The sequence below is a fragment of the Micromys minutus genome (assembly GCF_963924665.1).
Source record: "Micromys minutus genome assembly, chromosome: 14".
Lineage (NCBI taxonomy): Eukaryota > Metazoa > Chordata > Mammalia > Rodentia > Muridae > Micromys > Micromys minutus.
The window spans coordinates 51947206-51958424 of NC_137983.1; the positions used below are offsets into that span (position 1 = coordinate 51947206).

At 49.5% G+C, this 11219-nt stretch overlaps 1 protein-coding gene across 1 annotated transcript; it reads right to left on the reverse strand.

The window, feature by feature from the left end:
* Nucleotides 1-696: 696 nt before the first annotated feature.
* Nucleotides 697-11070, reverse strand: PROZ (protein Z, vitamin K dependent plasma glycoprotein; the record flags this gene model as incomplete). Its single annotated transcript, XM_080928443.1, has 8 exons — nt 697-1190; nt 2018-2135; nt 4949-5034; nt 5350-5481; nt 6907-7020; nt 7636-7660; nt 8855-9018; nt 10989-11070. 8 exons carry the CDS (start codon nt 11068-11070, stop codon nt 697-699), a joined length of 1215 nt encoding a protein of 404 aa, XP_080784569.1.
* Nucleotides 11071-11219: the final 149 nt, after the last annotated feature.

Here is an 11219-nt window from a genome sequence, read left to right on the forward strand (position 1 = left end):
GGACTGTTGACAGCTTCGGTCTGAGACGCTTCGTTTTATGATGGGCCACAGCTAATGCAGAGGTGTGGAATTAGTCAAAGCGTTGAGAGCAAGGGGCCCAGTGGTCAGTGCTAAGTGGGACATCTTAATCAGCGGGTCCCAACTCTCCCATTCTCCTCCACCCTCACCTCTCCTCCACCAAGGCTTAGGGAAAGTGATTGAGGAGAATCAGGAAGAGCATACAGCCGAGGAATGGCCTGAAATGCTGCCTCCTGATCAGACAGACTCACAGCAGCTGTGGTGACCTGTTCAAGACTGAACAAGATCAAGCCAGATGAGATTGTGACAGATGGGGGTGGACTCCCTGACACAATCCTCACTGGGGAGCTGTTGGCAGTTGAAAGCTGCTGGGGGGAGGAGAAGTATGTATGCTCCAGTGACGGCCCCTCCTCACACACACAAAGGTAGCACTGACTAGACTTAGTGGGTTCTCAGAACAACAGCAAAAAGACATGTAGGAGGGAAAAAAAGGACATTTAGGGAAACATAAATGGAGTTGCAGAAGGGAAACGAGGTGTGGGTGTGGTCACAGTTCATTGGATGTTTGTATGAAATAAAGAATAAAGAAAAATGTAAAGTTCCAAAAAAGGAGAGGTCACCGTCCAGTCACAACTGTGACAGGATTGATGACCTGGCAGCTGTGTTGTTGGATTTCAGCTACTTCATGATCTGTTTAAACCACATGGAGTATCTCTGGACTGCGGTGAGAAGGAACATGTGTGATTGCCCTGGTGGTGGCTGCGCGCTCAGGATCCCTGTGAGGAACCAGGTGCCCTTGTGTTCTCGAGTCACCACACTTCCTTCCACCCACGGTCCCATCACTTCACGGCCCTTCTCACAGCTTGTCCTCGTAGTGACGGTTACATTGAGGATCTGTCCACATTCCTCCCCATCTGCTTGTGCGACCGAAAGCATCATCGGTGTGGGAGCCAGGTCTGTGCCGTTAAGCACCCAGCCGCTGAGGAGACCCTTTGTTCCAGGGATGAGGACGTGTTCCGCAAAGTCTCTCTCGGGGACACAGACAGGGAGCCCTGAGCTGGGACACTGCAGGGGCTTCTCCAGCTTCAGCAGTGAGATGTCGTTGTCCCCCGACTCCTCGTCAAAACGCATATGCACGTGAGTGCTCTTGACCCCGATCCTCTGGCCAGCATCTGAAATCATGAGCAACCAGCCAGCTTACGTTTTGTTTTCAAGGGTGAGATAGCCACCGGGAACTGATCGCTCAGTGAAACCCTGGCGGGGTGGCAGCAGTGTTCTTCTGGGACTTGAGTGTAGATCACAGTGGGCCAAGCTGACTTGTTTCTTGGGCCTCTCCACACTGTCCTCTACAAAAAGTCAAATGTTTATTCTGGAATACAGGACAGCACAGGGAGTGGTTAAAAACCGGAGGCACTGCAAAGAAATGGCTCCAGGCCAATCTGAACACACTGCTCAGCGCTTCTCGGCACATTCGGCACATGTGCGTTTGGCCCATTCAGGCAGGGTCTCAGCTTGTTCACAGAAGTATTTAAAGTGAGACGTGTTTGCTTCAAGGATTGCATTTTCTGTGAAGCATTGTCCATAGCCGATTAGAGGGACTTTGCAATGGGGAGAAAGGATTGTCTGCATTTTAGGGATTGGAGAATGAAGCTACAGGTAAGTCTTGAGGTGAGACAGGATTATAGCCCAAGATGACAGGGAGGAGGGATTTGAACCCAGCTTCTCTGGCCCTCAGCCAGCCTTCCATGTTCAGGTGGTAGTTCTACTGCTGGGACTCATCCTGTGCTAAATGCTACTTAGCACTGGCCTGCTGTGTCCACATTCTACTAGGCATGTCTTGATTGTCTATGCTTGCGGTTTGCAGCTATCTCAGTATTAGTGATGCTGTTTCGTGTCTTGCTTTAGAAACAAGTTTTCCAGTGGAAAAACATTCATTTCTTTCCTCTGTTGGGCTGCTTTATCTGTGAGGGCTTATAAAGCTCATGGAAGAGATACTTACTGGATTTTACACTAATGTTGCTGTGCAATAATGAACACTTGGCTGTTGTCAGCACGAAGTCTTCCTGCACTAACACACCCGCACAGAAGTCCTCTCCTTTGGAATTTGCTAATCTGACCTTTCAAAAAAAAAAAAAAAAAAAAACAACAACAACAACAAAAAAAAAAAAACAAAGAAAATGGCTGTTAGGAGCTGGTGTGACATCAGGGAGCAGTAAGGCTGAGTGGGTGTCCTGGGCACCAGGGACAGTCAGTCAGTGTCCACATCCCACTGCCTCTTCTATGGCTATCAGTGCTGCCCAGGTCAGAGGCCCTTCCTGACAAAGGAGAGTAATGGCTGTTAGACTTTCCCTCCCCTGGAACAAGGAAACGGATGGAACTAAAGGGCTGGTCACCAGGGACATTGATCTTTCAAGGGCCAGAGCTTTAGTGGCTTCTGAGTTTGTGTGGTGCAGGGCAGGATGGGTGAGTCAGGCAGGGCGGGGAGACACAGGAGACACAGTGGCAACAGCTGTGGGCTGGATCCTGAAGGAGAGGATTCTGAGGAACTGCAGGCCCTGCCAGTCAGGAGGCGCGTGTTTACAGAGAGAAACTGCTTAAGGCCAGGGAAGCTTACTCTAAAGGGTCAGTGGCGACAGTTCTGGGCTCATGAATGCTGAAAGTAATGTGATACCAGCCAGCTGAAAATGTGGCCAAGCATTTGGTATACACAGCAGGGTCTTTTCTCTGTAGGGGAAGCAACGAGCCCCAACTACTGCACTGGCCTTCCTCAGCAAAACCTAAAAGCAAGGGACAATTTCATTAAGCTGTTTCCAGGCATCTTACCATGTTGCAGAGCAGTGCTGAAAGTATTTATAGAGCACAAAGCTTTCTGTAGATAATCAGTTCTAGTTCACAAGCTCTGCAACCCATTAGTTGTCACCAGGCAGAAAAACAAACAGAAAACCACGATCCATGATCCATCCGGAGGAGAAAAGCCAGCCAAGCTGACTCAGGATGAACTGCTAGGTGTGGGCACAATGTAGGGACTGTAAAGCAGCCATTACTATTCCAGAGACTCAAATAACTGAGTAGAGGGAACAAAAACCAGGTTAAAAGTAGGTGATGGATAATAGAGTGTAGATTGTGGATAAACATCGGATTAGATGTTAATTAGATGTTAGCATCCTTAGATGCTGCAAATGGAAAGACCACTGACCCTGAAGATGGCAGTCTACATGATTCAGATTAAGACAGAGAGGAGCCTGGAAGCTCACCCACCCACACCGTCTGCACACACAACGTTATGTTGGCACCTACCTACCCTGTGTCCGCACACACCCACATTGTGTCCCCACACACCCACACTGTCTGTACCTACACACACTGTGTCTACACCTACCCTCAACGTCTGTACACCCACATCTTGCCCGCACCTCAGGCCTGGTTGGGTCATTCCCAGTCTGATAAACATAATTCTGGATCATTTTATAGCAGATAGAGGCTGTTACTGAAGTCTATAACTGGTCAAATACAGCAAGTGGGTGGACATGGGGTCCACATACCTACTTGGTACATCTTCAGTACAATCCCTGACCCCATACTTTAGACTTGGGGGAATTTTAGGACAGGTAGTAAAAGGAACTATAAAATCCAGAGGACCAGGATGTCTGTTGTGAGGTAACACGTTCTAGACATGACAGGGAAACTATGTCTATGAAATAGCAACAATGTAGCTATCTAAGCAATACTGCATAGCTAAATGCCTACATGGGTAGAGAAATTTCACAAGTCACCTACTCTTAAAGCCAGTCAGTGAGTACTGAGAGAGAAAGAATCCGTTTTCTTCAGGGACCAGCTAATAGGTTACTCCATCCCAAATGGTCAGCCCTAAACACACGAGCAACACTAAATAGATTTAGTAGGTGTGTGTTTCTCCAACTCCCTCTCAAATTCACGACCTCTTCCTCTTTAATTATTATTGCAACACACGCGCACACACGCACACACATACACACACACACACACACACACACACACACTACTGGGTCCATTTGATGTTGCTTGTATATATATATATATATATATATATATATATGAATAAAATAAAAATCTGATTTTTTTTATATTTACATATATTTAACATATATTTAGATTGAATTAAAATTATTAATAATTTTGTACAATAATAATTTAATAATAAAATAAAAATGCTAAAGCTATTTTCATCTGTTCTTACTTACATTAGTGTGACTACTGAAAACTTCTTCACTGTCTCTGTGGTGAGTACTACACTCCCTGTGAGATGGGATGTGTTTCATCTATGGGATGAAACGAAGTAGAGGACCAAGTTTGCCATAGAGAGATGTGAAGAGAGTGAAAAACAGTGAAATCAAAGCCAAGATGGTGGCATAGAACCACAAGGACCAAGCGAGGCCCATGTTGCAGAGTTACAAAACAGAGCCAGCAAGGACTCAGTAATTGAGCCAAGAGGTAGCTGGGACTTACAGTGAGGGGCATGGAACTGGGGAGCAGGGGGGGGGATCCTAAACATTGTTGCCAAGTTGAGTCAAGAGAAACTGTCAGGTGAGCAGTCCTCCAATGCTTACATTCGAAGTCAGTCAATGGAAAAGGGGAACAAAGAGAAACAGGAGAGAAATGTCATAGCGTGGAGTCCAGGCAGGGGGTGCACCAGGTGCTGAGCTCAGGTAGCTGCCTCCCCGGTGCTCGACTGTGGCACACAGCACAAGTAGAAAGCCATTGGTCAGACACACATGGTGGACGGAACCAAGAGGCACTTTGAATGGGGAGCAAGGGATGCAGAGAGTGTGTGCTCCCCAAGAGCTGGTGGCGCCCAGGAAAGAGCTTTTCCTCATTACCTCTGCGGGGCGAGGAAGTAGAAACAAGAGAAAGGAGTTTGTGACGAACCAGAGGCGTTACCCAATGTTATTACCTGCCATGGGAAGCTGGGCAGACTCTGGCAGCCACTCTCTGTTGTCTCAATGTGTTCGGAAGTCAGGGCCCCGCATGCACATTTGTCTTCGTTTGTGGTGGCGACATGGGGGAGAAAATCGGTACCTTCTGAGCAGGCAGGGGGTCCACAGCAGCACTACAGCCTAAAGCGCATCACCTGAATGCTGGCCAACTTGAGGTCATGGGGCGCCCACGGGGAGCAAGGCTGAACTGCCTGCTCCCAGGGTTACTTAGGGGGCAGTTGTGGATAATAGAGTAATGGGCCTTCTGACACAGAGCACTTCTGGCCTGTGGTTGCTGTACACAGCACTCCAGCCCCCTAGCACGAAGGCAGAAGAAGGCGAAGCGGAGGGTGACTTACCCTCCTCCGTGAGAACTTACCGCTCGGACTGCACGATTTGTGGTCCTTGTCCAGCTTGTAGCCCTTGGCACAGCTGCACATGTAGGATGACTGCCCTGGGTGACAGAAATGCTGGCATCCGTCCGTCCTCTCTAGGTGACATTCATTTTTAGCTGAAAGGGAAGGAAAAGCTAGAACCACCCATGCTGGTGTGGGACAGTCTGTGTCATTGTTTACCCGTGCGTGGGTCTGGCTCGCCGGCCCTGTTGTTGCTTGTATGTTACATGTACAGGGGAAATATCAACATGGTAAAACATGTACAGTTCTGATGCTCTCCTGTCCTTGTAGAAAGCTTCCCACGCTCAAGTGTCCCAGGAGAGATTGTGGAGATGAGGTGGCACCTATGTTTGGCCTCAGGAGGAGTCACACATGGATGTCTTCCAATGGGCTAGCATCCATGTTCCCAGCTGTTTCCTTTCCCAGTGCAGCAGCTGCTGTCTCTGGATTGTTCCTAAAGAACAGGGATGGGGCTGAGAGGAGTTCAGAGCTCAGGATAGACGGCTGAGCAGCAGGGGTGGGCCTGCGGTTCCTTGGCACAGTCTAGGTGGAGCATACCCAAGTTTCAGCAGGGAGGTGATGTCCTGGGAGTCTGAAGTTGAGAGCAAAGAGCTGGGCCAAGAACCTTTTCTCCACGGAGCTGACGCTGAGCCACCAGAGACACTGTTTATTCCATAGTTGCCAATGATCAGGGATCTATTCCCTTGGCCCCATGAGGTCAATTGCATGGGTATTTGGGGACTGTTCTTAGTCAGGCCTGGTGCTACAGGTCTGTCCATCATGGCTACTTTAAAGTCTGAGGGAGGAGAATCATTAGTTCAAAGCCTGCCTGAACTACATAGCAAGTTCCTTTATTTATTTTTTTATGTATATGGGTGTTTTGCATATGTGTGAGTGAGTGAGTATGTGTGTGTGTGTGTGTGTGTGTGTGTGTGTGTGTGTGTGTGTGTGTGTGTACATACCATATGTCTGCAGTGCCCTAGAAGGAGGTCAGAAGGGGCAACCTTCTTAACCTGTGGCCTGTCTTTCTAGCCCCATGTATAGCAAGTTCAAGGCCAGTCTGGGGAATTTACTCAGACCCTGATCAAAATAGAAAGTGAAAAGGCCTGGAGATATTTCTCAGTGGGGGAGTGTATGCCTGCACATATGGGACCCTAGAATCAATTCCTAGAACAACAACAGAAGATTATTTACTTACGAAGCTTTGCTTTGATTTCTCGCTGTCTGGAGTGTGCCTGATTGGTATGCCCGTCAGACACATTTGTACACTGCCCTTCCAACTTGGATGTCAGTCATGGATTAGGGGGAATGGTCAGGAAAGAGAAAGAGAGGAGACCCCTATGCTGTGAAATTTTCAACAGAGCTGGGACCAGACAGTGGGTCACAGGATGCAGTCAGCACCTGTGACATGATTCCCAGGGTGGGGCAGAATAGGGGAACCAAGGATCCCCCTGAGATGAGTTTATCACAATTCCCGGACACCCTCACTGCTGTGACTTCCAGCAAGGCCCCCTGTGGATTGGGGGTGGATGGCACCTCACCCATTGCACAGGTCTTGCCCTCATAGCCGGGTGTGCATGTGCAGCTGTAACTTCGGATGTAGTCCTCGCATGTCCCGTTGTTGAGGCAGGGCTGGGAGATGCATGGAGAGCCACCTATGGAAGAAGGTCCTCTGAGCCTGCACTGTGGACCCTGAGCTTGCTCCACCAGGGCAGAGGAGGCCATGGTCCAGGTGCTTCCTGTCCCCTGGGTGCCATATGACCCCTATGCATCCCTGACATTACTATCACATACCCCATCTCCTACTCATTTCAATGTGTCCTTGAGTCCCCCACCCTGCATTCTGTATTCAGCTTTGAACCCCTTTCTGCTGACACCCACCCCATGCTCCTCCTGAGGATAGCCTGCAGAACAGACCCCAAGGCAAACATCTGGGTTACAGCCACAGGTCTCATATGGTGCACAGCCAAGGTCTGATCCAACAACTTCCGGCCTACAGCCTGCTCCTTCCCAGAAGTCAGACAAGCTATGAGGTGGGGATAGGGGTCCTGTCTGCTGCCTGGGAACCCTCAGATATCAGTACACTGAAACAGAGGCCTCTTTGTGGTCCTGCTGGGCAGAGCCTTGGGGCCAATGCCTTTCCCTGGCAGACACTCTGTCCCTCTCAGGAGCCAGAGGCTTAGAATATGAATCCATGGGCCCCAGTGGAGACCCATCTCAGAGCAGAAGAGGAAGGAACACAGGCCAGAGAGAGCTGGGAAGGCACTCACCCTGGTACTGTCTCCAGAACACATCCTGTGGAGGCAGAAGGTAAGAATGTTAACAGGTCTTTCTGTATCCAGCCTACCGTGGATGGACTCAGGGTTGAGAACACATGGAGATTCTACTCACTCATTCAGATGATGTGGAGATTTTGTGTGTCGTTTCTATGTACACGGGACAGGGATGGAGTACTCTATGCCAGGTAACTGACCATGCCTCTCAGGGAGAGGGCAGTGTGTGTGAGCTCATGAAGTTATACTGTGCCTCTTTCCCAGACGCCTCCCACCTCACTCGACAGAGATAACTGCATGACAACTGTCTGAAATCTTGACTTTTTGTTGTTGTTGTTTTTTAATAATCTGTTATAATTGCAAAGGCTTGTGGGGGAGGCTGGAGTGAAGGCTTCATCCAAATGAGCTATTCAGACTTGTGGTCTGTCCCTAAACCATACCTCCCAATGACGTGTGGGTGATGTCACAATTGCTATTCCCCTCACAGATAGAAATTTAGGGTGGGCTGCTTTAAAACTTTTCCTTGTTTCCTCTAAATGACAGATGAGCTGTTTCAGAAGGATCCTCTATAACCCATGCAACGTTGGGGAACTATAATTAAAAATATTTAAACACTCTATAGACAAGTGGTTAATGTTTTATTCACAGCCAATTTAAAATATTGCTACATTTACGTGTGAAACAATTCCAGTGCTGAGGATTGAACCAGGACCTCATGCAGGACAAGTACTTCACCAGCACCACACCCCAGCCTGGGGAATTGTTATTAAATATTTTACAACCATATTCTGAAGTATTTACATGAAGTAGCCCTGTTCCTTAAGTTTGGGCCTGTGGCAGAAGTTATGAATAATCAAAAATGTCGAATTCTTATCTGATTGCTCAGTGTATGTGCCTGTGTGAAGAAGGAAGTTACTTACGGATCATGGGGAATATTCTTGCTGTGTGTCTGTAAGGGAAAAGCTTTGCCTTTCTAAAATTCTGGCATGTGCAACCACCACAGTGGTGCTTTGGTTGTGGTGTGATGGGCAGATCTCCCCAGCTGACCAGAAAGGGGTGTAGAGTGGGGTCCTCAGTTGCTGCTGAGGCCAGTTTGCTGCCATCTCTAGGTCTGGCTTCTCATCGGTGAGGTCAGGCTCTTGCCCACCCCACCGTAAGAAAACGGACTAACTGAGCCCAAGGCAGCTGTGCACTCGGGCACCGAGGGCTTTCGTACCGTGCTGATGTCATTTTCAAACACTTCTCTTGCCTCTTCATAGTTGCAGATTTCCTCATAACACTCCCTTTCCAAGTTTCCCTGGAAGAATTCTTCCAGGAGGTAAGAACTGGACCGCCTCCATCTCAGCAGAACGTTGCTCGCCTTTGAGGCTGGAAGAAACACTACAGAGAGGCAGGAGTGTGAGCAGAAGCCATCTCTCTCACACGGGGCCTCAGCCAGCGCAGGCAGGCTGCTTGCCACTGGTCAGCAGGGCCTGCTCTGTGCACCCTCAGGACCAGCTGCTTGCGCCTCCGCTGGGCATGGACTTTCTCTTGGTAGAATGAGTGGATGGCCATTGTGAGTTTCAGGCAGGCACATTGGCATTTTTATGGATAGAGGATACAGGCTCAGAAAAGCCACACTCCGTCCAGGTGAGTGTCCATCCTCACAGAAGCGTGAGGACACGGACAGGCACACCATTGTTTGCTTCAGTATAATCTACCCTGGTATTTTTCAATCTTGGTGTTGCAAAAGTGCAACACCTGAGGACAGACACACAGCAGGTGAGTGCTTCATGGAGAGGGAGGGTGTCCACATGTGAACAAGAGATACAGGAATACACTGACTGCTCTTCCGGAGGTCCTGAGTTCAAATCCCAGCAACCACATGGTGGCTCACATCTATCGTAATGGGATCTGATGCCCTCTTCTGGTGTGTCTGAAGACAGCTACAGTGTACTCATAAAATAAATAAACAAATCTTTAAAAAAGAAAGAAATACAGGAATGCAGGGATTTGCTGGCTTCTCCATGGTAGGAAGGAGTCCTGGACAGGCTGACAGACAGCTTTGAGGGCAGGGTCCAGTAGGGGAGGCTAAGTCACTCCCTCAGGCACAGCTCAGACCCACACTTTTCCTTCCTGCACATTCACAGGGTAGAATTTGGCTCTGAGCTCCTTCTATGCTTGTTGCCACCTTGGACACTTAGGGCAGTGGTCTGAGGAGAGGAAAAGCTGCCGGGAAGATGCACACAGCTTCATGCTGATGTGACAACAAGGCTTTGTCCACCCGAGGGACAGTCATGCCATCACAGGACTTAGAGATAGGGTCCTGCTCACGGTCACCATCAGCAGGATGAGGGCAGGTATGCAAGCTGTCTGCTCCCCACCCCCATATCGCTGTGGAAGGTTCCAAGTGACCCATTTGGCTAAGGCTGGGTTCATGGGGATCACAAGGCTCGGCAGGCCCAACCCAACAACAGTGATTTTCTGAGCACCCTCGTGCTCAGGCTCCGGTGAGTGTGGAGAGCCGGCAGACACAATCTGCCCATGCGGGCTCCACCCTCACAGGGAGTTGGCATTGAGCAACCATTCCACAAGAAGTGACTGATGAGGAAGAATGTCAGGCATGGATGGAGGGAGTGCGGAAGTCAGAGAGTGGAGGTCAGTGGCCTGGAACCACACACAGAAGGCCCTGAAGAGACTCGGAGAGGCTGGGAGTGCTACAGAAGACATAAACTCTCCAGGGTGGGAAGAGCTCTGGGCTCAGGCTGGCCTGCAGCCCTCTGGCACGTATGTGGACAGGCTGCGGCCTAGCTTTGGCTAAGGGTACCCAGCCTGGCCTCGTCCTGTACAGCGTAGGCTGTACTTGGCTTGATAGGGCCTCTGTTCCCTCAGCAGCTGTTACCACACTGACTTTCAGGAGAGAGAGTGAGAACACGGCTCGTCCTTTCAGGTCCCTAGAGACAGGTTCATCTGTAGAAACCCTGAGTGTCCCAAGGATGAGATGGATAGGTCTGGCGATTCACTCCTGTAGTTCTAGCATGTGGGAAACTGAGGCAGGAGGATTGCCAAGAGCCGAAGAGAACCTGAACTACATAGTAAGTTCCAGAACAACTTGGGCTACAGAATAAGACTCTGCCTTAAGAAAATGTTTTGCCCTGCATTTACTTGATGTGCCAGAGTGGGTTGGTACGGGGGGGGGTGCTCCCCCTTTTCAGAGGAGAAGGGGAAGAAGAGTGGGGGAGGGACCGTGTGAAAGGGGACTGGGAGGAAGGGAGGCTGCAATCGGGTTGTAAAGGGAATAAATAAATTAATTTATTTATGGGGAAAAAAGAGAAAAAGTTTTTTAAAAGAATGAAACAGCAAATGCCTACCTGAAAGTTCCACCTGGCGCAGGACGAGGGTTAGGATGAAGGCAAGAATGAAGCCCCGGAGCAGCAAGATGCAGCCAGCCATGCTGACCCAGAGCCTGGCTGGCCCAGGCAGGGCAAAGTCTGCAAACAGCCAAAGTCCAGGGCCCCAGGAAGCACTGTGGTCAATATGTGCCTTAGAACACACAGGGGCTAGTGTAGGTGACCCACGGACCCTACGTTGATGGCTTGAGG